This window comes from Eulemur rufifrons, chromosome 7 (genome assembly GCF_041146395.1).
Source record: "Eulemur rufifrons isolate Redbay chromosome 7, OSU_ERuf_1, whole genome shotgun sequence".
Lineage (NCBI taxonomy): Eukaryota > Metazoa > Chordata > Mammalia > Primates > Lemuridae > Eulemur > Eulemur rufifrons.
In genome coordinates, this window is record NC_090989.1 from 62,700,105 (window position 1) to 62,728,015 (window position 27,911).

At 38.7% G+C, this 27,911-nt stretch overlaps 1 protein-coding gene across 3 annotated transcripts in view; it reads left to right on the plus strand.

Moving 5' to 3' along the window:
• Positions 1–498: 498 nt before the first annotated feature.
• Positions 499–27,911, plus strand: part of CFAP91 (cilia and flagella associated protein 91) — a 52,909-nt gene continuing 25,496 nt past the window's right edge. Inside the window, exons 1-10 of one of the 3 annotated variants that reach the window (XM_069472672.1) lie at positions 499–622; positions 5,975–6,051; positions 6,563–6,720; positions 7,502–7,573; positions 8,714–8,770; positions 13,327–13,508; positions 19,567–19,744; positions 23,699–23,856; positions 25,536–25,718; positions 26,629–26,771. In XM_069472672.1, coding sequence (XP_069328773.1) covers positions 499–622; positions 5,975–6,051; positions 6,563–6,720; positions 7,502–7,573; positions 8,714–8,770; positions 13,327–13,508; positions 19,567–19,744; positions 23,699–23,856; positions 25,536–25,718; positions 26,629–26,771 — 1,332 coding nt within the window. Of the gene's footprint in view, positions 669–5,974; positions 6,052–6,562; positions 6,721–7,501; positions 7,574–8,713; positions 8,771–13,326; positions 13,509–19,566; positions 19,745–23,698; positions 23,857–25,535; positions 25,719–26,628; positions 26,772–27,911 lie in introns of all 3 variants that reach the window. The other 2 variants (XM_069472673.1, XM_069472674.1) reach the window with 2 other exon arrangements.

A 27,911-nucleotide genomic window follows, 5' to 3' on the forward strand; every position in this document is an offset into this window, starting at 1 on the left:
CTCAATCAACATTTAGAAACTTGATTCCTCAGCTCTCAGGACAAGCCCTGTGGAAAGGGGTTTTCCGGTTAAAAAAAAAAAAAAAAAAACCAAAAAAACCCACCCAACTACTCTAGAATCCCAGGGATTTCCGAAAGGAGACACAGGGTGTAAGTGGCAAATCGCTGCTGGATGACTTCAGAGTAGCCGTTTCCCCAGCCTGCAGCGTGACGGTCTGTGGGCGGCTGAAAGGTCGTGGCCGGGCTCGGAAGCGCAGTGGGAAGCGAGCAGGCCGCCCCCACCTCCGGCCCCTGCCCTCACGCCCGCCCTGCCTTTCCTCCTTTCACTTCTCTGCCCTCCCCGCCCCCGCTCCTCTCGCCCCTCCTCTGCGCTCCTCGCCCCGCCCCGCCTCCTCGCCCCGCCCCTTCTCCCCGCGCCGGCCGCGGTTGCCATAGCTACGAAGCACTCAGCAGCCAGGCCTCCCCAGCTGGTCCCCGCCGGCCGGAGAGAGGCGGCAGGATGAGCCACGTAGTAACCATCCAGGAACCCCAGGCCAAGCCGCAGGTGTCTCGACTCCAGTATGCGGAGAGGTCGAAGGTCGGGGGCAGCACCTCCGCCAGCCGAGCGTATGATTTCCTGTACGGTAAGGGCCGCCCCAGACCTCCCTCCAGGGCTGTCGACTCGGCCAGGTGGGCTTCCAGAGGGTGGGACCTGGCCAGGGGCGTGGCGAACGAAAGAGGAGCCTCTGGCCTGGCGGTTGCTCGCTTTGGCCTCTTTTGGGTGAGGGCAGCTCCGAGCCCTCCAGGTGGCTGCGCGCTCCGGGTGGGTTGAGGAGATGCATCAAGTCGCAGGTACGCTCCGCGTCTCCTAGGGTGCGGGTCCGCCTTACTCCGCTTTTCCAGACAACTTGCTCAGCCCGGAGCGATCCTCTTGAAACCTATTCTGGGCGTTTTGGTATCCAGAAAAGTATGGAGTGATTTGCAGACTTAGAGATTCACTCAAGGGTCCCACGTTCAAACTGCATAAAATGCCCAAATAAAATGATCTTTTCGCTTCTATTCTCTGGGCAACTCCAAATCTGGCATTCTAGGTAAAGAAGTGCCAGTTTATCTCACTTTTTTTTTTTTTAACTTATTCTTATCCATCACAGCTTTGTTTATAAGGGGGGTCCTTTGTTTATAAAGTTGGTCCTCTTGGACCAATAAAGCCCCAGTTTATTTTAATGCCCTGGTCGTCCATTTATGTTCTCTGTCTTCTGGACTTGAAGTTCCTTGAGTTCCTGTTTTATACATTTTTGTAGCCTTCTCAGCACCTATACTGGTGTTGATACATATGCTAGGTGCTTCATAAATGTTTATTGTATTTACTGTTACAAAAATTGTAACCAGATACGCATGATTTTTTCCAATTTTGTTCTGCTTAGTTCCAAGCTCTTCACTGGAAACCTTGTTGTCTATTGGAATCCCAGAGTCTCCTTTGGAAGGGAATCTATAGGGTATCCATTTCCTGGACAGAGGCTGTGTAATGATTGCTTACATATTCTGGCCAGTGGTTTTCTTTATTTACTCTTGGCTTTATGAAATAAATCTAGTAAACTCCTGTAAGCATATCACAATATTTTTTCAAAGGTAATTTGGGCATGGGAATAAAAATCTCCAGTAAAAACAGGCAAAGGATTTATTAAGCTAGTTGTTTCTTTGATCCCTAAGTGTCTCTTTTGCAGAGGAATTACTAAATATTTCCATGTCCATTGCAAGGAACAGAAATCCACCCAGAATAGGTCAAATGAAAGTTTGGATGTTACAATAAAACGGGCAGTCTCACAGCTCCTCATAGTCAGGAAGCAGAGTATAGTCAGGGCAGACTAGAGCCTGGACAGGAAAGGTTGGAACTAAGCTGCCCTGCCCTCCTGCTCCCTTCTTGAACCTTATGATCTTCCACCCTGTTGGAGTTGCCAGATTTAGCAAATAAAAATACAAGATGTACAGTTAAACCTGAATTTAAGATAAATAATGGGCCGGGCGCGGTGGCTCACGCCTGTAATCCTAGCACTCTGGGAGGCCTAGGCGGGCAGATTGTTTGAGCTCAGGAGTTCGAGACCAGCCTGAGCAAGAGCGAGACCCCGTCTCTACTAAAAATAGAAAGAAATTATCTGGCCAACTAAAAAATATATATAGAAAAAAATTAGCCAGGCATAGTGGTGCATGCCTGTAGTCCCAGCTACTCGGGAGGCTGAGGCAGAAGGATTGCTTGAGCTCAGAAGTTTGAGGTTGCTGTGAGCTAGGCTGACGCCACGGCACTCACTCTAGCCTGGGCAACAGAGTGAGACTCTGTCTCAAAAAAAAAAAAAAAAAAAAAAAGATAAATAATGAATAATATTTTGGTATAGATTTTTTTGTCTCATGCAATATTTGGGTCATATTTATATTAAAAAATACTCATTGCTTATCTGAAATTTAAAGTAGGCATCCTGTATTCTATCTTGCAATTCTAGCCTTCTGTCTGTGTACATGGTCAAGCCCCAAATCATGACATTTTGATCAATGACCAACAGCGTATACAACAGTGAGTGGTCCCATAAGATTAAGTTGAAAAATTCTTAAGGTCTAGTGAAGTTGTAACCATCTTGACATTGTAGCACAATGCATTACTTTTTCTATGTTTAGATACATAAATATCATTTTGTTATAATTGCCGACAGTATTCATAGTACCATGCTGTCCGGGTTTGTAGCCTAGGAGCAATAGGCTATACCATAGAGCCTAGGTGTGTAGTGGGCTGTGCTCTGTAGATTTGTAAAAAGTTCATTCCATGGTGTTTGCACTTGATGAACTCGCCTAATGACTCATTTATTTCTTAGAACATATCCTTGTCATTAAGCAACCAGGACTGTATATGCCTCCTTCTTCCTTCTTCCATTTGACAGAAAGCCACTTGTGTATGGATTTTCTTACTATGGTAGGGCCTGGAGTGGCACACTATCTGACCTTTTAACCCTAAAGTTCACCATCAATTGCATAGAGTCTTTAAGTATCTTAGCTGAAAATTTAAGTAGAAATAAGGTTGTTGGCTGGCCAATGAGTTGACTGGCCTTGGGTCAGGTTTCCACCCTGACAAAAAGAACTGTGGTGGCATGGGTGTGGGGGTCAATGGGACAAATGTGGACATCTTTCTAAGCTCTTTTACCCTTCCCTATGAAGCACTATGTCATCCAGCCCCCTGATAACTTCTCTGACCTTTATCTATTATTCTTTCTCTCCCTCATTCTGCTTCATTCATTCTGGTTTCTTTACTATTATTCAAACATATCAAGCATGCTCCCATTCAAGAGCCTTTGCTCTAGCTATTTCCTCTGCCTAGAATGCTCTTCCTTTAGCTAACAGCTTCCCTTCAAGTCTTCTTACATGTCACATTCTCATTGAAGCCTGCCCTGACCACCCTGTTTAAAATTGCAACCAAATCTCCCTTACCCTGATCTCCTTTAAAAAAAAATAATAACACTGACTACCCTCTAATTCTAACACACATTATATAATTTACTTGTTTATTATATTTGTTGTTTATTGTCTCTCTCCCATGAAGTCAGGGATTTTTGTCTTTTTGTTGATGTATTCCAAGCACCTAGATCATCGTAGCCAGTCAATAAACATTTGTTGAATGAAGGAGTAAAGAGATCCTGAGCTTCTTACAGCCTTTCAACCTTGATGGGAATATCAAATGTACACATTCAATAAAATCATTTTTGTTGGGTAACTGTAGAATCATTAGGTTTTAGGAATTGACTCACATTATCCAAATTCAAAAGAAACTTATTTCTTAAAGTCCTGGGCTTAGGTGATCCTCCTGCCTCAGCCTCCTGAGTAGCTGGGACTAGCTGGGTAGCGTGTGCTACCATGCCTGGCTAATTTAAAAGATTTTTTTGTAGAGACAGGATCTTGCTATGGGGCTCAGGCTGGTCTTGAACTCCCAGCCTCCCAAAGTGCTATGATTACAGGGATGAGCCATCATGCCTGGCCTAAAAATACCCTTTTCTATAAGATTGCTATGTTTCCTTATATTTTTTTCTACTAACCAACTGTTAAGAATCATTGCTCTCAAAAAATTTCAACCTTTTGTTGCAAAAAGGAAGCAAGGATTTCTTAGTGAAACATAGATCGTGAAATCAAGGTCTAGTATATGAATGTTGCCAACCTGACACATTTATGCCCTGTTCCACCTCTCACCTGCCCCTTTACATATTTTATAGATTACTCTAAGGAAAAAAATGTATTAAACTGGGGCCTTAGAATTAAATAAACACACAAAAGAACTTAAAATGCATCCCTGCAGAAGAATCTGCAGTTGACAAGTAAAGGATATTATACGTCAGAAAGAGGTATGGATGGTCTTTTGACTCAGGTCCTAAAATTTAACTGTCAGTAAATCAGTTCTGAGGTGACAATGTCATGAAACTTCATTTTGGGTGGGGAAAAAAGTTTCTTTTCATTAATAAAACTTAGTAAATAATTTTCTGCTGCATATTTTGGGGAAAGGACTGATTTGAAATGGATGCCATTATCTCTAAGTCTAAAGCTAAACTGAGCCACATTGCCAGGAAATTACGTTTCCATTCCTTGGCATGTATACCTTTTAAGTATATAGAGACCTAACTAAGTGTAAGTAAGTTATTGTAGGCCCAATAAAATTTCACAGTAGTAAGTTAAATTTATTAATTTTTATGGAGAAATATATGTTACCAAGTCATCTAGAGTAGCTGGTCAGAGTATTTTTTGCCCCAGAGATAAGTCTACTTGGGAAATCAAGTCTGCTAGTGAATTTAATGTCAAATTGGTTGATTTTAAGGGATGGTACAGTATAATCAATCATGAATACTCTTTATCACTTTAAAGATATACCTGATAAACAGATACTTATAATAGCAGGTTAAGATTTTTTTGAATTTTGGAGAAATAACTTAGTCCCATCATATTTATAAACTTAAGGGGTGAATTCTGAAGACAGCCAATCTTTTTTTTTTTTTTTTTTTTTTTGAGACAGAGTCTCACTCTGTTGCCCAGGCTAGAGTACCGTGGTATCAGCCTAGCTCACAGCAACCTCAAACTCCTGGGCTCAAGCAATCCTCCTGCCTCAGCCTCCCGAGTAGCTGGGACTACAGGTATGTGCCACCATGCCCAGCTAATTTTTTCTATATGTGTTTTTAGCTGTCCATATAATTTCTTTCTATTTTTAGTAGAGACGGAGTCTCACTCTTGCTCAGGCTGGTCTCGAACTCCTGAGCTCAAACAATCCGCCCGCCTCGGCCTCCCAGAGTGCTAGGATTACAGGCATGAACCACCGTGCCTGGCCAACAGCCAATCTTATTTATCACTTATTAGAGAAGGACATTTCCTTACCATATCTACCAATTCTTTTTTTTTTTTTTAATCATTTCTTTTTTATTTATTTATTTATTTTTATTTCAGCTTATCATGAGGGTACAAAAGTTCAGGTTATATATATTGCCCATGTCCCGCCCATCCCCCTGAGTCAGAACTTCAAGCATGTCCATTCCCATGTCTACCAATTCTGAGGTATCATGCTGTTTGCATTTTCCCAGTGCACCAAATATGGGAGATAGTATCTACATTTATTGCTGCTTTTGTTTTCAAATGGGCATAGTTCTTACACACAAGGTCTCTCCTCTTGAAGCATTCCTTGGGCTACCCAGACCCAGAGGAGTTTTGATTGTAGGAGAGAGAAAGTGTGTTTAGGGTATGGTACTTGAGAATATGCTAGGCATTCTTTTTGCATTCCAATTCCATAAGCTGACTTGGAATACACAGAAAAGAAATGCGTCTAACAAACTCTCACTGGTAGATGTGGTAGAGTAATAGGGCCACATGTACAACAGAGCATGAGCTGCTGATTTGTTTTCTAATTACGTTGCTTTGTCATTATTCTCAGCTTGGAGTAGATATGTTCTATTCCTTATGCTACTTTATCGTTTGTTTTGCAGATCCATTGTTTATTGTGTCAAGTGAGAAAGACCACATGCAGGCAAATATCCAAGCCACCCTGATTCGAAGCAGACTGGTATGTCTAATTCATTGACTAAGGCTACCTGATGAACTTGAGCTATCTAGTTTGGCTAAGTGCATTGATCATGTTGACTAATCACCAAATGTCCACCAGATTTTAGGTTCCACAGAAATTACTTTGCCATGATTACTAGGGGGCAAAGCATCCTAATACTTGTGGCTCATTGTGAGGATTAATTCACTAATAATGATTAAAGGACCCGTAACTAATTTATTTCAATTAGAAAAGTAATATATGCCTGTGTTAAAAGAATTCAAGTAGTACAAAAGTACAGTATGAAGTAAATTTCTAGCCCTAACCCCTTCCACATAAGCAGCCATTGTCATCAGTTTCTTGGGCATCCATTTAGAGATAGTCTATGCATATATTACTAGCCCTTCTTTCTATGCTATATACATTGTTTTGTACCTTTTCTAAAAAAGTTTACAATATGATTAAAATGCTTTGGAAAATCTGTTGGTATAATTTTGTCCTTTTTCTGCCTGACTCTCTTTCCTAACATTAGAAAAAAGTTCCTAGGTTTAGAACCATGTTCAGTAACCTGATCCATTATCCAAGATATTCTCTATATTGGAGCAAGTCAGATCCTGTCCCACCGTTTATCAGTCGGGAATGGAAGGGACATCAGGAGAAACACAAGGAAGCCCTCTGGCAGCTTGCTGTGTAAGTGTTAGGTGGTTTCAGCTCACTAAAATACTCATGTTTTTAATGAACATGTTTTCGTTTTTAAAAATTTTTATTTATTTACTCTGCACAATTTAAAAATGTACAGTTGTGATGTTATACCTAGGCCAAATTCTCTCTCTAAACCTCTCTGATCATAACATGCCTGATTAAGGAACAGTGGTTGTAGGTTTATTGGTTAGTAACTGTTCTCAGGTTGGCATGAATATGTATATTAAATGACAACTTGCTGCCAAAAGTAGGGGTGACTGAATGTTTTGTTCCTTTGATCCATCTTAGAAATTGCAAATGTTCTTTTCTGCTAGCATCTAAAATATTTGTTGGAGACGTGTAGCCAAAGCACCTTCAAAGATAAGTCTCTTGAATTCTTTATTCTTTTAATTACTTGTAAGTTCACATTTAGTAAATTAAAAAATAATGGTGTCTTTCAGCCTAGACATAAACAATTATCTTTTCAAACTTTGTTATTCTCATGTGCTTTTAACTAAAATGGGTACTTTTGTGTGTGGGATTTCATAAATCTACTCTTTTTTCAAAATTTTCTTCCTCTTTCTAGGTCCTGGTTTCCTGGTTTAGGGGAAGAATTGTATCTAATCTAAGATGTAGGACAGTCAAATGCATGTTATAGAAGACTTTGGTCTCAGCATGAGATACTCTGTATATCTCCTACTTTATAGACATAGAAATATTAAATGGAAATTATATGTGGAAAAATGTTAGACTTATTCAATGTTTTCCTTCTTCCTTTTAAAACTGACAGTTTTCGGATGCCTCGAGAAGTTTATGAAGATCCTGAAGTTACTGGAAAGAATCGCTATAAATACTTTGACAGGTAGAAAGTAATTATTAATGAACATTTGGGCCCGAATATTATTAAAGAACCTCTTTATAATAATAATAGCAGCTATCATTTTTAAGTGCATGCAGTGTGCAGGCTTCATTTTAAGTGTTTTAGATGCATATCATCTAATCTTTACAACAGAAATGTAGGATAGGCTATATATCATCCCCATTTTACCAATAATGAAGCTGAGACCAGGAGAGGAGAAATAGATTGCTCAAGGTCATGTAAGCTAGCAAGTAGAAGTGCTGAGATTCCAACTAAACCTGCCTGACTTGAGAGGTACTAATTGCAACTAAGAATATGACAAAATGAAGTCATCAAATGAAGTGAGTGAGACACAGCAGAGATACCATGAAGTCATAGTGAAGGGAAGATTGTTAAAAGTGTTCAAATGGGCAACATTTGCTCCTTTGTTTGAATGCTGCCAAAACTAACATTCAAATAAATAAAATGGTCAAAAGATTCATTTTATTTCATTTGTGACTAATAGTTAGCTGGTAATCGTATACTCAGGTCAAATTAAAGTAAGGTGGAGATTTCCCTATAGATCTTACCTGAGTTAGAAAAATAGTCTTGATACCATATCTGTATAAGCTTCCTTGAGAAAGTAAATTCTAATCCACATTATGAGCTGTCTCCTTATGGAAATTTTGTAATGCTAACTTTTTCAGAGAAATGTTAATTCTTAACTGTAGTATACTCAATTTCTAGACTTTGTGGGGCAGGGAGAGGAAGCCTTAAAACTGAATCATTGAGAATTTTAGAATGTCTCAGGGAACTTGAGAATTTGGAAACTAATGGCCCAAGTATAAGGTACTATTTCTGAAAGTGTGTCTTGTTTACCATCTGCACAGAAAATATTGAAGTGCTTATTAAGAATGCAGATTCATAGGCTCAACCCTGTATCTTTTGAACCTTATGGGTCAGATCTGGGAATCTGCAGTTTAAACAAGAACTTCTCTATCCCCCACCCCCCAGTGATTTTGTATACACCAAAGTTTAAGTAACACTGATATATGGGATATTCAAGCTCATTGATTTTAAGGGACAAATATTAGAGTTGTAAGGAAGCTTAGAGTGCACTCAATGCAAAAGTCCCACACATTTATGTTTTCCTTTTCCTCCCAGGCCTTTCCTTCCATTTCATCAACAAATGCCACTAAATGTTGTTTATGCAGTAACCAAGTAAGTAAACATTAATTAAAACTCCTTTTCAGTTTATTTATCATTTGCTTCCATATTTGCTTTCAGAAGATAGTTCTCTAAATAAATATTTTTCAAACTGTAAGTCATAAACCATTGGAAGATATGAAATCTTCTAGTGGGTCATAGGTAGCATTTAAAAAAATGAAACAGAATAGAAGATAACCAAAGCTTCAGCATATTGAAGGGTTTTTGTTTATAACTTTTCTTTTTTTGAGACAGAGACTCACTCTGTTGCCCGGGCTAGAGAGCCGTGGCGTCAGCCTAGCTCACGGCAACCTCAAACTCCTAGGCTCAAGAGATCCTCCTGCCTCAGCCTCCCAAGTAGCTGGGACAACAGGCATGCACCACCATGTCCAGCTAATTTTTTATATATATACTTTGTCGTCCAGCTAATTTCTTTCTATTTTTTTTTTTTTTTTTAATAGAGACGGTGTCTCGCTCTTGCTCAGGCTGGTCTCAAACTCCTGAGCTCAAACTATACACCTGCCTCAGCCTCCCAGAGTGCTAGGATTACAGGTGTGAGCCACTGCGCCTGGCTATAACTTTTCTTTCAGATAAATAGATGCATATGTTTGTATGTATATAATAGATTATGACATAAAATGTATTTCTTACTATGAATTGGTTTAGTCCATTTGTGCTGCTATAAAACATCACAGATTGGGTAATTTATAAACAGTAGAAATTTATTTCTTGGAGTTTTGGAGGCTGGGAAGTCCAAGATCAAAGTGCTGCAATTCAGTGACTGATGAGGTCCTTCTTGCTGTGTCAAAGGAGAAATATTGTGTCCTCACAGGGTGGAAGGTGAAGGGGCAAAAGGGCTTAAGCTAGTTCCCTCCAGCCCTTATATAAGACACTAATCCAATCATGAAGGTGGAGCTCATGACTTAATCACTTCCCCAAAATGCCAAATGCCCCTTCTCTTAATACCATCACAGTGGGGATTAAGTTTAAACATGACTTTTGGAGGAGACACACATTTAAACCATAGCAGTTGTGGCCAAAAAAAAAAAAAAAAAAAAAGTTGAAAAGTGCTTTACATGTCCTCTGTGCTTCTCTGAAACACACACTTATTTGACAACAGTTCTTCAACATTTTATCCAGAAAACTAATCAGTCATGAAATATTTTTTGAATGCTAGAATTTTATAATTTAATAATCATCTAAACCACACAGGCAGTGTGGTGTACAAAGGTAAATGAAACATGGTCTGTGCCTTACAAAGGAGTGAACCAAGGTGAAAGGGAGGGAAGGGGCAAGGGCTGAATCTGGGACAAATGTGCAGGTCCCCAGGCTCTAATTTCAGGGCAAGATCACAGGTTAGGAAGAGTTTTCTTTTAAAAATCCAATTTTTGCTATACTCTTTCCTGTATTAATATAACTTGATATTTCTATAAGAGGAAAAAAGTCCAAGGTGTTAATGAAATGATCAGGAAGAGAAATCTTTTTTAAGGTTTCAGATTTCTGAATAGAAATTTATTTACAGCTGGGCTTTTAAGCATACATTTAAAGAATATAGTTATTCCTAATGATAGATATCATCTTATGAATAGGACATATGTTACCAAATGTCTATAGTCCTCAAAATAAATGCCAGTTATGGTCCCACTTTTCCCTAGGTTTATTTATTTATTTATTCAAACTTATGAAGTAAAACAGCATTCCTTGGTTTTTTGTTTTTGTTTCTTATTGAGACAAGGTCTTGCTCTGCTGCCCAGGCTAGAGTGCAGTGGTACAATACAGTCCACTGCAGCCTCAAACTCCTGGGTTCAAGTAATCCTCCTGTCTCAACCTTCTGAGTAGCTGGGATCACATGTGCATGTCACCATGCCTGGCTAAGTTTTGTATTTTTGTAGAGATGGTGTCTTGGTATGTTGCTCAGGCTGATCTCGAACCCCTGGCCTCAAGTGATCCTCCTGCCTTGGCCTCCCAAAGTGCTAGGATTACAGGCATGAGCCACTGTGCTCGACCTGCCTTTATTTTTCAAAATGGATATATCTCTTTGTTTTTGCCATTATGTTTAGTTATTTATTATTTATGTAATTTAACCAATTCTTCTACCAACTAGAAAAAATTTTCTTTTAAAGTGGCTTTTTCTTTTAAAGGTAAATGTGTATATTTTTTAAAAAGTTAGAAAATTCAGAAATCTATAAATATGAAAAAATTCTCTGTATAATTCTACTATAGAGAAATAATTGCTATTAATATTATTATTTTATTGTATATCCATCTAGGCATCTTTCTATGCATAAAAACGCAGTTTTTAAAAGCATAAAAATGAAATCTTACTATACATACCACTTAATGGTATCCTTCTTTCTATTTTATAATGAATCATAGACATTTTTTAATGTTCATAGCTATAGATTACAATATTATTTGAATAGGTACATAAATTCCATTATGGGTATGCCATATATTTTTTTAATAATTCTTCTATTGATGGTGATCATTTAAGTTTCTGATTTTTTACTTTTATAAATGAGACTTTGTGGACACGTTTGCATATGTATCTTTGTACACTTGTCCAACTATTTCCTAGGGTAAATTCATGGGAGTACAATTGCTGGGCCGAAGGGTATTTTAAGAATTTGCTATACATTGGTACTTGTCAGTTAGGTTGTAACTGTTTGTATTTCCATCAATGGTTTATGAGAATGTCTGTTTCTTCACAACTTCATCAATGCTAGGTGTTCTCAATCTTGTAAATCTTTACTTGTATGATAAAATAGCATAAAATAGTATCTTGCTGTTTAATTTACTTTTCTTTTGTTATCACTTATGTTCATTATTTTTAGATATGTTTGTTAGAAGTTCTACTTTTTGTTTTGTGAATTGTCTTTTACCCATTTTTCTATGGGGTGTTCAACTGTCTTGCTGATTTACAAGGGCTTTTTATATAGAAAGGCTATTTAACTTTTTCTCATATATGTTATAAAACCTGTTTCCAGGTTTGCCATTTACCTTTTCCATTTGTTTGTGATATTTTGAGATATAGAGGTTTAAACTTACCTTCAGTTCTATTGATCATTTCCTTTTATAGTTTGTGATTTTTGTACCATGCTTAAAAAAACCTTCACTCAAAGATGACATAAATATTTACTTAAGCTTCCTGTTAGTACTTTTATAGTCTCATATTTCCATTACATTTTTAAAAAAAATCTGACTTAATTTTTGTGCAAGAGATGAGGATATTTTGCACTTGTGAACAAAGTGATCCCAGCATTAATTATTGAATCATCTATCCAGAAAGAGCCTATCTTCCTCCTTCCCTCCTTCCCTCCCTCCCTTCCTCCTTTTCTCTCTTTTTTCTTCCTTTCAACAGAAAGCATCTCTTTTCTTTTCTCTGCTCCTGTATTTCTGGAGGGAAATAGAGACTGGTGTCTAACTGAAAGAGAAGAAAGAAATCAAGAAATATAGCAGTTCTGAACAGGCCCAGAAGTGCTGTACAGCATTCTAGAATCTACCTTTTATAGCTCTAGTTTACAACCTTGCCCAGTTGCCAGGAGTTAGCTATACTCCCAGCAAAAACAGGTCCCTGGCAGGATTGTCTCAAGAGATTTGGAAATAATAGAAATAGAGAAATATTAGAGATAGAGAAATAACCAAGAACAGAGACAAAGTATAGTTTAAAGTGATGGGGGAGTCAGGGGTCCTCCAGCATTCCTGTGAGCTGTGAGGCCCTGAGTGAAGTCCCACATCAGTATTTATTGGTGCAGTGATTAGTTGCCAGTGGTTACAGATTTACATAATAACAGATAATTCATTTAGGTTTAAAGTCTCCCCAAAAGTTTCTAGAGATCCATTAATTAACTCTATCTACGTGAACAAATGTTTACAAAATTTTTCTAAGATAAACTTCTAAGCCCTAAGATAAAATTATCACACAACAGAAAGACTAAACAGAAATATAGAGGCTATATATTTCTTTGTCTAGTTTCTCGTTGATTGAGACAAGTGGTCAGGAGTGAAGCAGGAACTGTCCTTGAGGCTAGTTGTCTTTTAGCTGCAAATGTCTGCCAGGCGGGCATTCTTTGATCGGTTCTCAACCTGTGACCTCATGCCGAGCCCTGTCTTACGCAAGCGTCAGGCAGGCCTCCTGGTCTGAGAGACAGGGGCATCGCCTTGCATATGCCTTCTGATCAGTGAGATGCTCTCCTGTGGTTAGGCAGCTTTTGATCTGTGAACTAACAGGTTCACATATTCCGTCAAGGCAAAGCCCTGCAAAACTCCTGAAACCTTTTATGTCTTTATCTGCCAACACCCAGTGACACACAGATATACATAGGCACTTTTTTGAGTAGACTAAGGTATTTATATCCACTTAGTTTCTTGGCAGAGGTGAGAATAACAATTCAATTCCGTCAAGATTTTGGGGCATAATTCTGGTTATAATGGATTCATAACCTTGTGCCTGTCAATATTTAAAGGGGAAATGGACTCAGTGAAGCTCAAAGATTTATTTCTACTTGATTATATAATATTTTAAGTGATCATATCAGGTTTCAATTTTTAAACCAATTTTCCCCTTTTAGGGCAGAACCATATACTTTTCCTCCTACTTCTACTAAGTCACTACCCATCCCTTCAAAGGCTACTGTGGGCACTCAGACTGATTACCGGGATGCCGACGTTCAAACAGATCCATACTCTCCAGAATATATAATATGTCAGGACTCAATCCCTGAACTCTTGACACTGGCTACTCTTACCTGGGGTGAGTTGGCAATTCTCTTGAATCAGTGATAACCATGCATGCTGTTGAAGTGACCCATAGACAGGCAACTGTGGGTTACACTGTTGCTGTTTAAAGTGTCTTGCTCAGTTCAACAACTTCATAGACTCATGGTCAAACAGAGATATTCCCTTTTTATTGTAAGTGATTTGCTGTGCTCTATCCCTGAAGCTGAAGTTATATTAATATTTCAGCTCAATATGGTTGTTTTGCTGACTGCTCACCTCTCTCCTCTCACTTGTTACTCCTAGTAAATCAACTCCTTTTCATTGATCAGTCATACTTCTTTATACATAAACATTTTTAAATGTATAATACTGAATGCACATTCCTATGTATATAATAATGTTATCTCAGTTTGCCAAAATATTTTATAATTTATCAAAGCTCCCTTACATTTTTATTGGATGATTTGAATGATTTCTTTTGCTATTATCTCTGAAATGCTAGATATCTTTCAGGCTCAGAAATTCACTCTTCAAATGTAATAAAATCTGGCGTAGACCTATATTATGTGCAACTATAAAAAATCATTGAGACAGTGCCTTTGGAAATTATTAGAAATTAACTTATTGAATTCACTTGATTGTAGCTGGGAAAACTGAGTACCAGAGAGGTTAACTAACTCCTAAAAGGTCACGGAGATAGTTGGTACACTGTAATGATTTTTATTAAAATGAGATTGCTTTCCCTCACGTTGTAATGAATAGCTGTGATCAAGTCTTTATCCTAGGCAATGCAGATGTTCACATCTGAGCTTTAGCTTTCATTCCTGTATCCTGTCTCACTCTAGGAATTCTGATTAAGCATTTTCAATACCCACACTTTAAAACAGGGGCTCTACTTTCAGGTCTAGATGACAAATTAAAAATATGAAAATTTTCCCTTAGTACTCTTAATACATAAAAATATAGAAAAAATTAATAAACTCATACCCACATTTAAAAACCAAGAAAGAAACTATTCATAATGTAGAAACTGAGACTTTTTCCTAAAAGAAAGAAATGGCTGGGAAGATGTGGTGGTGAGCAGGGCCTGTGAATGGCAGATCCAACCTACCTGCCTGAACTGGAGGGGCCAGAGCCTTTCTCCTGCACATAGATGGGACTGAAGCCTGGTGCCTACCGGTTTAAGATTATAGCCAGAGCTGAGTCAGGCACTCCCACCTGGGGCCTTGGACTTTACCTCGTGGTATGATAGTTAGCATTAAGCAGCAGAAGGACCAGAGCTTCACTCTGGGCTCAGAAATATTTCACTAGGCAAAAAACCTTATCTGGTGCCCTGCCCTAGGCAGAAATGAGGTTAAAGTATCAGTAAAAGCACCTATGAGTCAGGCCCACTCCTACCATTTGTGAGGCCCTGGGGCTCAAAGCGAGGCCCACATACCATGTGTACAGATATTTAAAAATTATATTAAATGAATCAGGCCAGGCGTGGTGGCTTACGCCTATAATCCTAGTACTCTGGGAGGCTGAGGTAGGAGGATTGCTTGAGACCAGAAGTTTGAGACCAGCCTGAGCAAGGGCAAGACCCCATCTCTACAAAAAATAGAAAAATAAGCCAGGTGTGGTGGGGCGCACCTACAGTCCCAGCTACTTGGGAGGCTGAGGCAGGAGAATCGCTTGAGCCCAGGAGTGTGAAGTTGCAGTGAGCTATGACAATATTACTGCACTCCAGCCCAGGTGACAGAGCGAGACTCTGTCTCAAATAAATAAATAAATAAAATAGGCCGGGCGCGGTGGCTCACGCCTGTAATCCTAGCACTCTGGGAGGCCGAAGCGGGTGGATCGCTTGAGGTCAGGAGTTCGAGACCATCCTGAGCAAGAGTGAGACCCTGTCTCTACTAAAAATAGAAAGAAATTATATGGACAACTAAAATATATATATACAAAAAATTAGCCGGGCATGGTGGCGCATGCCTGTAGTCCCAGCTACTCGGGAGGCTGAGGCAGTAGGATCGCTTAAGTCCAGGAGTTTGAGGTTGCTGTGAGCTAGACTGATGCCATGGCACTCACTCTAGCCCGGGCAACAGAGTGAGACTCTGTCTCAAAAAAAATAAATAAATAAATAAATGAATGAATAAAATAATAAATCAAGCTAATATCTGTTAAGTAAAATATGTGCTTTTTTCTCACAAGTATACCTTTATAAGAAACTAAAAAGACAAGTTTAAATTTCAAACTCTTAGTCTCCTTGGGATTCTGTGCTGGAATATGGTAGCAAGGTAAGAGCCTACCAGTGGACTATCCTTTTCTCTTCCCACCCTGGCTCTGTTCTACATTGTGAGGGGCCTGTTATGCATGCATATGATCACCCTGGCCCTTTTATCCAATCTCTGTTCACACATCCCTACAAACAGCTGTCATTTGGCCACACCTTGGACTTAAGAATGAATAAACAGCAGCATATAGTATGCCATCAGGAATCTGAATCCTGAGAAGAGGCCCATGTAGACTTTGGAAGCAGGCTTGGGGCCATTTGTGCAAGGATTTTTCAGGTCTCTAAGGGTAGAAGTAGCTCCAGGTGGGCATGGTCCCTTGGACTTCTCACCCTATGGTAATGGGCAGCACTCTAAAGAATGAGGTCAAGAAAGAGCCCCTCTTGCCTTGTCAAAGGGTGCTACTGACCAGGCAGGGTCTATGAGAGAAATCTGCAGTTGATCTCAACGCAAGAACCACAGAGCACCCTAGGAGCAAGGACACCAGGAATAGTCCACAAAAAGTAAAGGATATGGAAGAATAAGTTTCAGAGTAAATGAAGCAAATGGAGCAATCTGAAAAGGACGCAGGAAGTACTTTTTATGTTCTGAAAGAGCTAAAGGGAAAATAGCAATGCTGAAAACAAAAATGGGAGCCATGAAAAAGAACCAGTTGGAATCATTGGGAAGGAAAACTATAAAGTTTGAAATAAAGTGAGAATTTCCCAGAACTAAAGAAAGACATGAGCCTTCACAATGAAAAATTCCATCGAGTACAAAACAGGATAAACCTTTACAAATTCATACCTACTAATAAAAGAAAAAGAAAAAATTGTAAAAGCTACTATAGAGAAAAGTCAGATTACCCACAAAGGAAAAAAAAAACCCAGATTGACATTTTGTAGTATTATCTTAAAGGTGCTGTGGGAAAATGATTGCAAACCTAGAATTCTTTTACCAGACAAACTATTATTCAAGAATGAAGGTAAAATAAAGACATTTTCATGCATAATAAAAGTAACTATCTCATTGGATATTATAAGGATTAAGTAAATTAATTTATATTTATATAATGTGCTTATACCTACGTTCCAGTAATGTCATTCCTAGCTATATACCAAAGAAAAGTGAGTACATAATTCCATTAAATACTAACAGAAATGCATATGAGTGTTCACTGAAAGACATGTACAAGAATACTCATAGCAGCACTATTCACAATAAATTCAATCTGAAAACAACCCAAATGTCCCTCAACCATAGAATGGATGACTAAAATATAATATATTCACACAATGGAATGCCAGTTAGAAAAATTATTGGGAAGCATCACATTCACAGTAGCAACAAATAACAAAGTACCTAGGAAATTACTTAATAAAAACACATGCAAGGCATTTATGGCGAAATTATAAGTTGTTCTTTAAGCATATAAAGATTTGATAAAAAAAGAGACATATCATGTTTATTAATAAGAAAACTCATGCTTGAGTAGATATGATTTCTCCTCCAAATAATTTATACCTTCAAGCAATTCTAATCCAGATCCCTACTCCCAATATAACTATGCCTGGGTAAGTTAGCAACTTTCCTCTTCTCTTCCCAGAAATTATACAAAAGCAACAAGAACAACAAAACTCCCACAAACTCTATTTTCAGTGAAACTAAAAAATATATGTAATCCATGAACTACTAAATATTTGTAAGGGCTGCAAAAAGCAGCTGAGATTGGGCAGATGCAATGTGGGAGGAAGTGAGGAAGCATGGACAGGGGAGAGGAACCATCAGGGCATCTCAGAAGGCAAGAGCAAAAATATACGTCAGAGAGTATATTTAGCAATATCCAGAATTAAAAATGATCATATTTTATGATTTAGCTGCTAGACTCTAGCATTTCCACTTCTAGGAATCCTAGAGAAACTCACATATTGGTACAATGAGACCAGTACAAGAATGCTTGTTGCAGTATTATGTGTATTCAGAAGATTTCTAATTTAAATGTCCATTTGAGAAGACAGCTTAAATTGTAATAAAACCCCGTAGTGGAAGAAGGAAACTAGATGTGTATGTCTAAGTGTGGCTAGGTCTTCAAAACAATATCGAGTGGAAAAAAGCAAGTTGCTGAATGACACCTGCAGTACAGAAACATGTATATACATATTAAATAAAGATAATACTGTATTTTATTCATATATAGTCCATTTTTGGCTCATACTTGTTTTTATTAGAGAGGGAATATACCATAGTGCATAAGAACCCAAGGCTCAGACTGCCATGTTCAAATCCCTGATTTCCACCACTTACTATCTATAACCTTGTGCAGGTTACTTAACCCTTTAGGTCTTCAGTCTCTTCATTTTTAAACTAGGGATAATTGTATTTATATATTAGGGATTTGTTGAGGATTAAATGAATTATAACAGTGTTTGGCATATTTTAAATGCTTAAGTAATGTTAACTTTTACTAGTCTTGTGATTCATAGATACATAAGTCTGTATATAAAATAGTAAGACCACTAGAAGGAGAGCTCTAGTTTCCCTTTTGAGTTTACTTTGGGAGAGGAGAGAAGAGAATGGGGTTCAATGTGGTGGTTAAAAGGAACATTAACTTCGTTTATAATACTTTAATTTCTTCTATTAGAAAGGTAAAGTGTATATAACAAAATGTGTATAGTTGTTAAATATGAGTATTTATGGTATCATTTTCATACTTTTTGTTCTTTTAATTACTAAGAAAAACCCTACACACAATACTCTAAATAATAAATACACACATATAGATACACACATATAGATGGTATTTTGTATAGGAGTTTATTCATTTCTTTATACATATATATAAAAGTTAAAAAAATGAATTGATAGTATGCCCACTAAATGCATCTTTGTGACTGCTTCTGGGAAAATTATTAGAATGAGTAGGTAGAGTATAGGAGAACTTTTAGCCTTTTCTCCAATGTCGTAATTTTAAAAACAAGAGACAGTGAACTCTTATTTATTTGCTTTTTAAAAGCACAGATGTTACAAAAGATCTGAAACGAATAAAGCAAAAATTTAGAAGTAGCTCATTGGATGTGGTAGAAATATGACCTTGTTATTTACAATTCTTTGTACTTGTCTGTATAATTATATTTTAAAATAAAAATAAAACAAAGTTTGGTTTATTGGGGTTCAGTGATAAGATAGGACACTTATTCCAGACCCTTCATTTCTTTTACCCACTTTTGGTCCCAGAAAGATGATGCAGTAAATAAGGCTACATTTAGAGGTATTAGGCACTGAGCATGGCTGGATCCCCAAAACTTGGTCCAGGGAGGTTGAATAGAGTTAGCCTCAGCCAGTGTCTCCAAGCTGGTCAGGAGACATAACCAATGGCCTCACCCACCTCCCCAAACGTGATGAATTCTCAACTGATGATTCGTTTCTTCATTATCTGCTATAAAAAAAAAAAAGTATTTTTTACCTTTGTCCAGCAAATTCCCTAGCGCTCATCATCACCACCTTAGGACTTAGATATTTCCTTATATTTCAAAATGTACATTTGTTCCTTACAGGGCATTCCAAGGTGTGATTATTCAGTAGGCACTTGGACCACTCTTTCCAGCATCTTACATCTCAGATGGATTAAAATGTCTTATGGCTCCATCGCTAACAAGAGGCAGTGCAGGGCACAGATGACACAAGCTGCGAGGCACATCTGTAGGTGTTCCCTAACATCATTTTATCCTATCATAACCCTTGGATTTACAGAAGAGAATAAGAACTGAAAGGGAGTAAGTTATATACTGGCAGGTACGTGGGTTTGCCCATTTGTTTCTGAGATGTGCTGCTTTCATCCTCCAGGTCGAGGTCTCCCAGCAGGACAGGCTGAGGTGGAGATGATAGAACGAGCCCGGGAGAAGCGTGCTTGGGAAGCCACTCTTCCCCCTCTGAGTGACACCTCCCAGTTTGAGAAGAGGAGGAGGATGATGAATGCGATGGAGAGGAAGGAGTGGGCCTTCAGAGAGCAGGAGATTGAAAAGTAGGTTCTCTGTCACCCAGACAATTGTTCCTGTGCTGATGGGAGTAATGTTAATACTTTTTATCTGCAAAGCATCTTCCTAAATGTTTGGGTTTAAAAACAATCCTCAGCCAGGCTTGGTAGTCCACACATATAGTTCCAGCTACTTGGGAAGCTATGTGGGGAGGATTGCTTGAACCCAGGAGTTCATGACCGCAGCCTGGACAACATAGCCAGACCCCATCTCAAAAAAACAAAATGAAACAAAACAAAACAAAACCCAGCAATCTTCAACCTGTAGAGATAGGAAATTGGGTTTCTGGTTCTTTGGGGAGCAATCACACAATTCTGATGTGGTATAGAAGCTCTCTATAATTTTTCTCTCCAATAACATAAGAATATATCATGCCCTCTTTGTGTATGAGGAAGTTCAGCATGAAACCCAGATTTGAACAAGTCTTCAAGGATATCTCTGATCCTTCTCTTCCCTTTTCCCTTTAGTATCTATCTAGACTGTCACAGAATCCCACTGATTTTTGCAAAGCATCTTTCAGTCTGTCCCTTTGTGTTCCTTGCCAGTGCCACTGTCCCTAGCCCTGGTCTTTCTTCACATCCCACCAAACAGCTCAAAGCTAGTCCTAGCTCTTACTCTCCCAACAGTGGATTCATAGGCAGTACACCTTGGGTTCTAGCAGGAGCTGGTGGGGCATTTCCTATTTACAAGATAGATTGTGGGATTCTTCCATTAAGAGGTGAACTTAACAACATGCATAACAATATGCATAAATAGCAATATGCTGCAGTAGTTCAGGCTGAGTTTTAATCATTTTAATTGATATGTTTTCAGTAATGAGGTTGTTGCTTATATGTAGAAATGATAAAAAATATGAGAACCAAAAAATTATAACTTTCTAAGAAGAAAAAAAGGAAGGGCACTTGGTGCGGTTGTCCTTTGTTCTATGCTGAGGTGCTTTATTGCTCATGGCAATGCTACCAAGGCCTTTTGCACACACGAGAGGGACCAAGAGAGCCAGGGACTCAGCTTGGTGCTGAATTCAGAATATGTCATTGTTATTATTATTATTTTGCCATACCTTCATGTTAAGCCCAAATCCAGACTATGGGATGTTTTGACAAAAGCTTGCAATAGAAAATAGTGTTGGACTGCAAACTAGTGCAACCTCTGTGGAAAGCAATATGGAGATACCTTAAACAGATACAGGTAGACCTACCATTTGATCCAGCAATCCCATTATTGGGCTTCTACCCAAAAGAACAAAAGACATTCTATAAAAAAATACATGTACACCCGAATGTTTATAGCAGCACAATTCACAATAGCAAAGTTGTGGAAACAAACCAAGTGCCCATCAATACATGAGTGGATTAATAAAATGTGGTATATGTATACCATGGAGTACTACTCAGCTATAAGAAACAATGGTGATATAGCACCTCTTGTATTATCCTGGATAGAGCTGGAACCCATTCTAAGTGAAGTGTCCCAAGAATGGAAAAATAAGCACCACATGTACTCACCATCAAATTGGTTCACTGATCATCACCTAAGAGCACATTTAGGAATAACATTAATCGTGTGTTGGGCAGATGTGGGGGGGAGGGGATGGGTGCATACATACATAATGAGTGCGATGCGCACAGTCTAGGGGATGGACACGCTTGAAGCTCTGACTCGGGGTGGGGGCGATGGCAATATACATAACCTAAACTTTTGTACCCCCATAATATGCTGAAATAAAAATTAAAGCTATAAAAAAAAAAAGAAAAGAAAATAGTGTTGGGGTAAATCAGGCATCAGATACACAATTTTGCCTGCAGAAATTTCAATGTATTGCTGTACTTTGCAGAGGTCATGTCTTTTCAGAAGGCATTAAAGATATTGAACATGTACCTGGCTAGAGTGAAGGCATCACCTGGGAAAGTGAATACATTTGTTAAATTGAGAGTACTTTTAATAAGCGCATTGTAAATGCCTTCTATGCGCTGAACTCTGTGCTCTGGGTTGGGGAAACAGATGAACAGGAAACTGCTGTGCCCTGACAGAGCTCCTATGGCCTACTGGGGTGGGGAGTGGGCAGAGGATGGGGCAAAAGATTTCAGACCTACACTTCTCGGGCAGTGTCTGTCAGGCGATGTGCTGCTCTACGCACAAAGTGCCAGGAAACCCAGGTGGGAGAATAATTCGTTCTGTTTGAGGCAGGTGATTTGGGAAAACCACTGAGAGGAGGTGGCCCCTGAGCTGGGTGTTGAAGGACGAGTATGAAAGCCATCAGGTGGACAACAATATCGGTGATGATGATGATGAAGATACCTATAAAACGTGGGACACTTACAGCGTGTTTATTATGTGCCAGAGAAAAGTCAGCAGTTCCACAGACCAGCAGCATCGGCGTTACGTGGGAGCTTGTTGGAAATGCGAATTCTCAGAAGCCATCCCAGACCTAATGAATCAGGGGCTGGGGCCCGGCAACCTGTGTCAGAACCGGCCCTCCAGAGTATTCTGATGCATGCTTAAGTTGGGGAACTACTGTTCTAGCATTTTGTGTACATTAACTCATTGCGTTAACATATACAACAACAATCTTATGAGGAAGATACTATTATTCTCTCCATTTTGCAACTGGAGAAACTGAGGTCAGTGGTGAAGTTTAGAACTGAACCTGGTATTTCTAACCCTAGAGAGAAAGGTGACTGTGGGTGTGTGGCTTCGTTTTAAAAGGACCCATCTCTCCACGCTCATTTGTCACTACTCCCTCGCCTGTCATGTATATTTGGCCTGGGAAGCCCTGCTGGTGTGCCGTGTTGGCTCTATCTCCAGGCCTTTGGAGTCGAACATTCAGCTCCCTCTGCTGAGGCCTTGTGTCCCCCTTGTCAATGTGGCACATCCCAGTTCTGGTTTATCCAAGGACTCTGCTAAGCTAACACCTTCTCTAAGGAAACCTTTCCCACCTTCCCCTTCCCTTCCCCCTCTGCCCACAGAAGTCTTTTCACTCTTGTTGCCTGGCATCTGTCTCCCTGTGTGGAAACGTTGCGGTGTATGCCTGTTCCACTAGAGCAGTGCTTCTATCCTGCACATCATTGTTCCTGCCTGGCATTTGGTGGTCACTTAGTAAATATTTGACAAATGGGTGAGTGAATAAATTAATGTATAAATGTTTAAGTAGGAGTGAAATTCATGCTCAAATCTCCATTTTAGGAAGGGAAAGCTTGCCAGCTGTGTGGAACAAAGATGAGAAGGAAGAGAGACTAGCAGCAAGGAGTCCAAGTAGGGGCGAGATGACAAAAACACGAGCTGGGGAGTGTAAGAAGTGTTTCCGAGGAGCAATCGTTAGCAGAGGGAAGAAGGTGTAAGAGGGGGGTAGACTTCTGGGGGAATAAAATGAGTGGGGTTTTTTGAGATCATCAAAGGACAGCTGGAGATTCAAGTAGACAGAAATTCTGGTTCAGAAGTGTCTGGGCTAGAGGTACAGATTTTGAAGTCACCTTTGCATGATTGGATGCATGTGAGAAAGGTGGCCCAAGGAGAACAGATTGAAGGTGAGGGGAAAGGAAACAAAGATTTACTGAATACCTACCATGTGCCAGGCACTGGCATTTTCACATTGACTCCTTAAGCTAGCATCCCAGAACCTCCTTCCTCTTCACTCTCTCGTTACTTAACCCTCTAGGGATACCACTTGGCCTGGAACTGTGAACAAACCTCTTGTTCCTATAGGTCCATCTGCCTGGCACACTCTTCTTCATCCTTCAGAATGACACCCATCTATCTTCCTAGTCTCTATTGATTCCCCCCACCTAGCCCCAATTCATTTGTCGTACTTTTGCTGGAGTGGCCTTTTAACAATACATGAACATGATACCAGCCCACAGAGAAGACCCTGTCTGTGGCAGCTGCCCCCTTGCCATCTGTTTGAGATACCATACACTTCTTTATGTTTTGTAATTTACTTGAAGACTGCAGGAGATTCGCCTGGAAGTTCTAAAAGAGCTGCTAAGGAAGCGTGAAGAGAATCAGAATGAAGTGAACATGAAGAAGTTGAATGCCCAGTGGTCTAAACTGCAGGAAGCAAAAGAGGCAAAAATAGCCCAGATCCGGCATTCATATGTATCAGGTAATGGTGTGGAATGAGCAGGAAAGAAAGTGGAAAAGTGGGCTTTGCTTTGGATGTTTGACCAGACCTGATTTAACTATGGTATAATTCTGTTTTGGTCCTGTTGTATCAAATAGGTAAGGGATGAGAGATGAGTCATTTCTCAAAGATAGAAGAGTGGAGGAGAATCCCTTACTAAGAAAATCAAGTGACAATGTTGTAACAGGTAGTCAAGTTATTGACATTATGGATACAGTGTGTGTGTGTGTGTGTGTGTAGGTGTTGGATTCCCCATATTCTAGGGCCGATGCCTTGGATAAAGAGCCCTGTTACTCAATCTTTTTTCATTATTGTCTACTAAAGCAGATATTTTAGATGTCCTTTTTCCTAATAACTCCCTTCCATGAAATTTTAATACCCCAGATATATTGTGTATATATGTTTATGTACTGTACATATATTTGTACTTTATACCTAAAAAGAGGAAGCATATGGTTTACTCTTTTTGTGCAGGATTACAAATGACTAAATTAAAAATTTCAGTTAAAATTTATACAGAAAAATTTAAGTTATTAACATTTAACTAAATGTTGTAGCTTTATTTGCCAAGAAACTTAATGTAATTTATTTACTTATAAAAATTGTATCAATTACATATGTAAATTAGCTATTTATTTACATACCTTTATTAGCAATATAATCACATTTTAAAAACATTCAAAACTGTTATTTCTCTAGCAATTATTATATTGTTATTAAAAAATTATTTTTAGTAAAATTAACTTTTAACTTTTTCTTGATATGAGCAAAGAGCTTTTAACTTAACTAGCTGCTAGGTATTCACCATTTAAATATTGCCAACACGTTTTCTTTTCAGTCCTTGACATAACTAATGATGGATTTGACTAACTTTTGTAGATTAATAATAAAATGTAAACTATTTCTACCTAATTCTAAAACCCCAAGTCACACACAAAAGCACTGAGGATCAAATATGAGTGACATGCACAAGGTGGCAGCGGCAGCAAGCCCCCTCTCGCAATATGACTTCACACTCTTGTGATGTGATTTTACACCCGCTGAAAGTGCATGATGTAGAGCCGTCAACATGAAGTGGGGTCTGTGATGGTATTTGAAAGAAAAGCAGCAGGTGGAGGTAGTAAGCATGACTCTTCAGATGAGTGTACTGCGAATGTGCACCATTGAGCCTTTTCCTTCTAAATGTCAAATAATTTTGAAGGCTGTAAGCTGGGACATCTTGTGGCTTATTCTGGTGTTAGCCAAGATGAACCTGTAATCTTCTCTTTTTATTATTCTTTCAGGGGAGAACACTTCCCCTAGTTCTCCACTGAACATGTATTTTCTAGTTACTTTGAGTTTCATTCATTTAACAAAGTTTTATTGAATACCTCTTTTGGCCTGGAGCTTGGAATGCAGTTATAAAAGATTTTTGATGAGTACCAATTGAGGACACTAGCTAATTTAGCTTCTGTCACTGCTGCTTGTCTCATGGCAATCTGGGCCACCCAGATGGTAGACCTCTGTTTTTAGCGTTACATTCTGGCTGTGGTGAGTCATCATGAAATTCATTCATTTCAGCAGCTTCCCTGTGAATCACACTAGAATTGGTTTACTATTCTGCCTTTGGATAATTCAGAGCTACATTTTGGAAATCGTCATGGAGGTTTGTTTTATTTCAGCAATCAGAAAACTTGTAGGAAAGGGAAAGAATATAGAAGGGAAATTGGAGAGAAGAAATATCATCAAGGACTATTCTGATTATGCGTCACAGGTCTATGGACCTCTGTCTCGTCTTGGTCGTTTCCCAGACAACAACTCAGAGGACTTTGTAGTAAAAAATCACTATCTCAACACCTATGAAGGTAAGCAATCTACATAATTAGAAGTCTAGTATGAGAGGGTTATCTTAGAAATGGAAATTAAATATATAAAATATGGAATTTTAGACTAAAAGCTAAACAAAAATATTTGCAATAAACAGCAGTGAACAGGTTTAATATTATTATTAATAAGAGTTCATACAAAGCAATAAAAATTACTAGGACCCAAATAAATAAATGGACACACTATAGACCAATTTAGGTAGTAAATTCAGTTAGCTAGTACATATTAAAAATATTTAATGTCACTACTAATCAAAGTTATACAAGAATGAAATAGCAAAAAATTTTATACCAGGGTTATGAAGCAAACAAGAAATGTATAATGAAATCAGCCCTTTACTAAAAAGAAATGTCAATAAACTAGTGGGCAAGGGAATAGAGAACCAGGGGACGAGTTCATGGAGAGTTATCCTTTTATGAAGTCCAAGAGAGCCTTATTTAAATTATTTAATTGCAGTTGACAGGTTGAAGCATCATGTGGCCAAGATCATGCATCGATGGTTACACTATTGAACTTGTAGCTCTGACTGGCCATCAGAGCAGAATATAATACATTGGTGACCTCTACTTTAGAATAGTGGCACCATGTATTGTAGAATCATTAGTTTTCTGTTGATTTTTATTTTGGAATTACTACTTTTTTGTAAAGGCAATATTTTCATTTTAGAATGCATTTCTCATTTTATAGTCTAAGTCACTGAGAACATGAGTTAATTATACAGAAATGTGCTATACATTTCAAGGATGATTCATTCTATCATATGAGACATACCCCATCAACAACTCTAATGAAACCACTTGGCAAACAGCTACTAAAATTAACAGTATACTTTAAAAATGATAAACGTGTAAGCACTGGATACTAAAAGCATATACTTCCTTCCTATAGGATTAGTCGAACTTGAGTCAAGTCTCCCAGATTTTGTGACACAACCTCGAATCAGACCTCCAAAATTAAAAGTCATTACCACCAAATCTGGTTTTCTGAAGAGGACAGCAAGGTTTGACTGTGAATTGGCAGAGGTTCATCAGGTATAATTATTATCTGGAAGACAAGATGCTTCTAGTGTGATTTTTACACAGAAATCCTACATTCTAAAAATTACACTTTATCTTGGGCAGTAGTGTCCAGTGGGTCTAACATACAACCTTACATTCTTTCTCCTCTTTAGACTTTTCTGTCCTAGAGGTTGCCCATGCTGTGCTGAGTCAATGTGGGTTTTTTCCCTCATTTCAAATTGTAGGAAAACCTCTTGGAGGTTATTTTCCCCATTAGCAGAAGTCATATTACTTTCTGAAAGTGTTTCCAACTTTAGATGTATATAATAAAATTTGACACTATACTGGGTGTAGCAAGTTTCTAGTATTAGGAATTAGTGTTGGTGTTAATAGTTGTATTAATAATAGATCTCATTTTCTCCCTTTTATATTTGTTATCAGGGCATCATAAAGAAAGAGAGTCATGTTCAACTTTCTCATCTAGTTTAAAACTCAGCGAGAGGAGAGAGTGTGCTGGCTTCCCCGTGAACCGGCTCCACAGCATCCACCTGCTGGGCTTTTTGTTTTGCTAATTGAGCTATAGGTGAACGTACTTGGGTGCTTAGAGTCTGTGGTTTATGATAGCAGTACTCAATCTTTCCCGTGCATCAGAGTCACATGGAGAGCTTGTTAAAACACATGTGGCTGAGCCCCACCCCCAAAGTTTCGGATTCAGTAGATCTGGGTGGGGCTGGAGTATTTGCATTTTTTTTTACAAGTTTCCAGGTGATGCTGATGCTGCTGGTCCAGGAACACTTTGAGACCCACTGGTTTATGACATACTCTCACTGCTGGCCCATCTATGTTTGTTTGTTCAGCTGATTTTACTAACATAATAAGAATCAGTGGGAACCTACATTCAACTTAAAAATTAGGACCTTGACAATAATTTCCATATATCTATGTGGTTCTTTTCCACATCCTTCCTCTACCCCCGACTTCCTGTACCCATCCTGAAGCTGTGTTCATCATTCTCTCACTTTCTGTAAGATTTTTTGCCATGTTCTTTTTATTAGGTTATGGTAGTTCCCTTCTATTCCTAATTCACTAAAGGTTTTATTCTTTGCTTATGTTGAATTTTATCAAATGTTTAATCTGCATCTTGTGGGGTAATTACATATACTTTTATCTTTT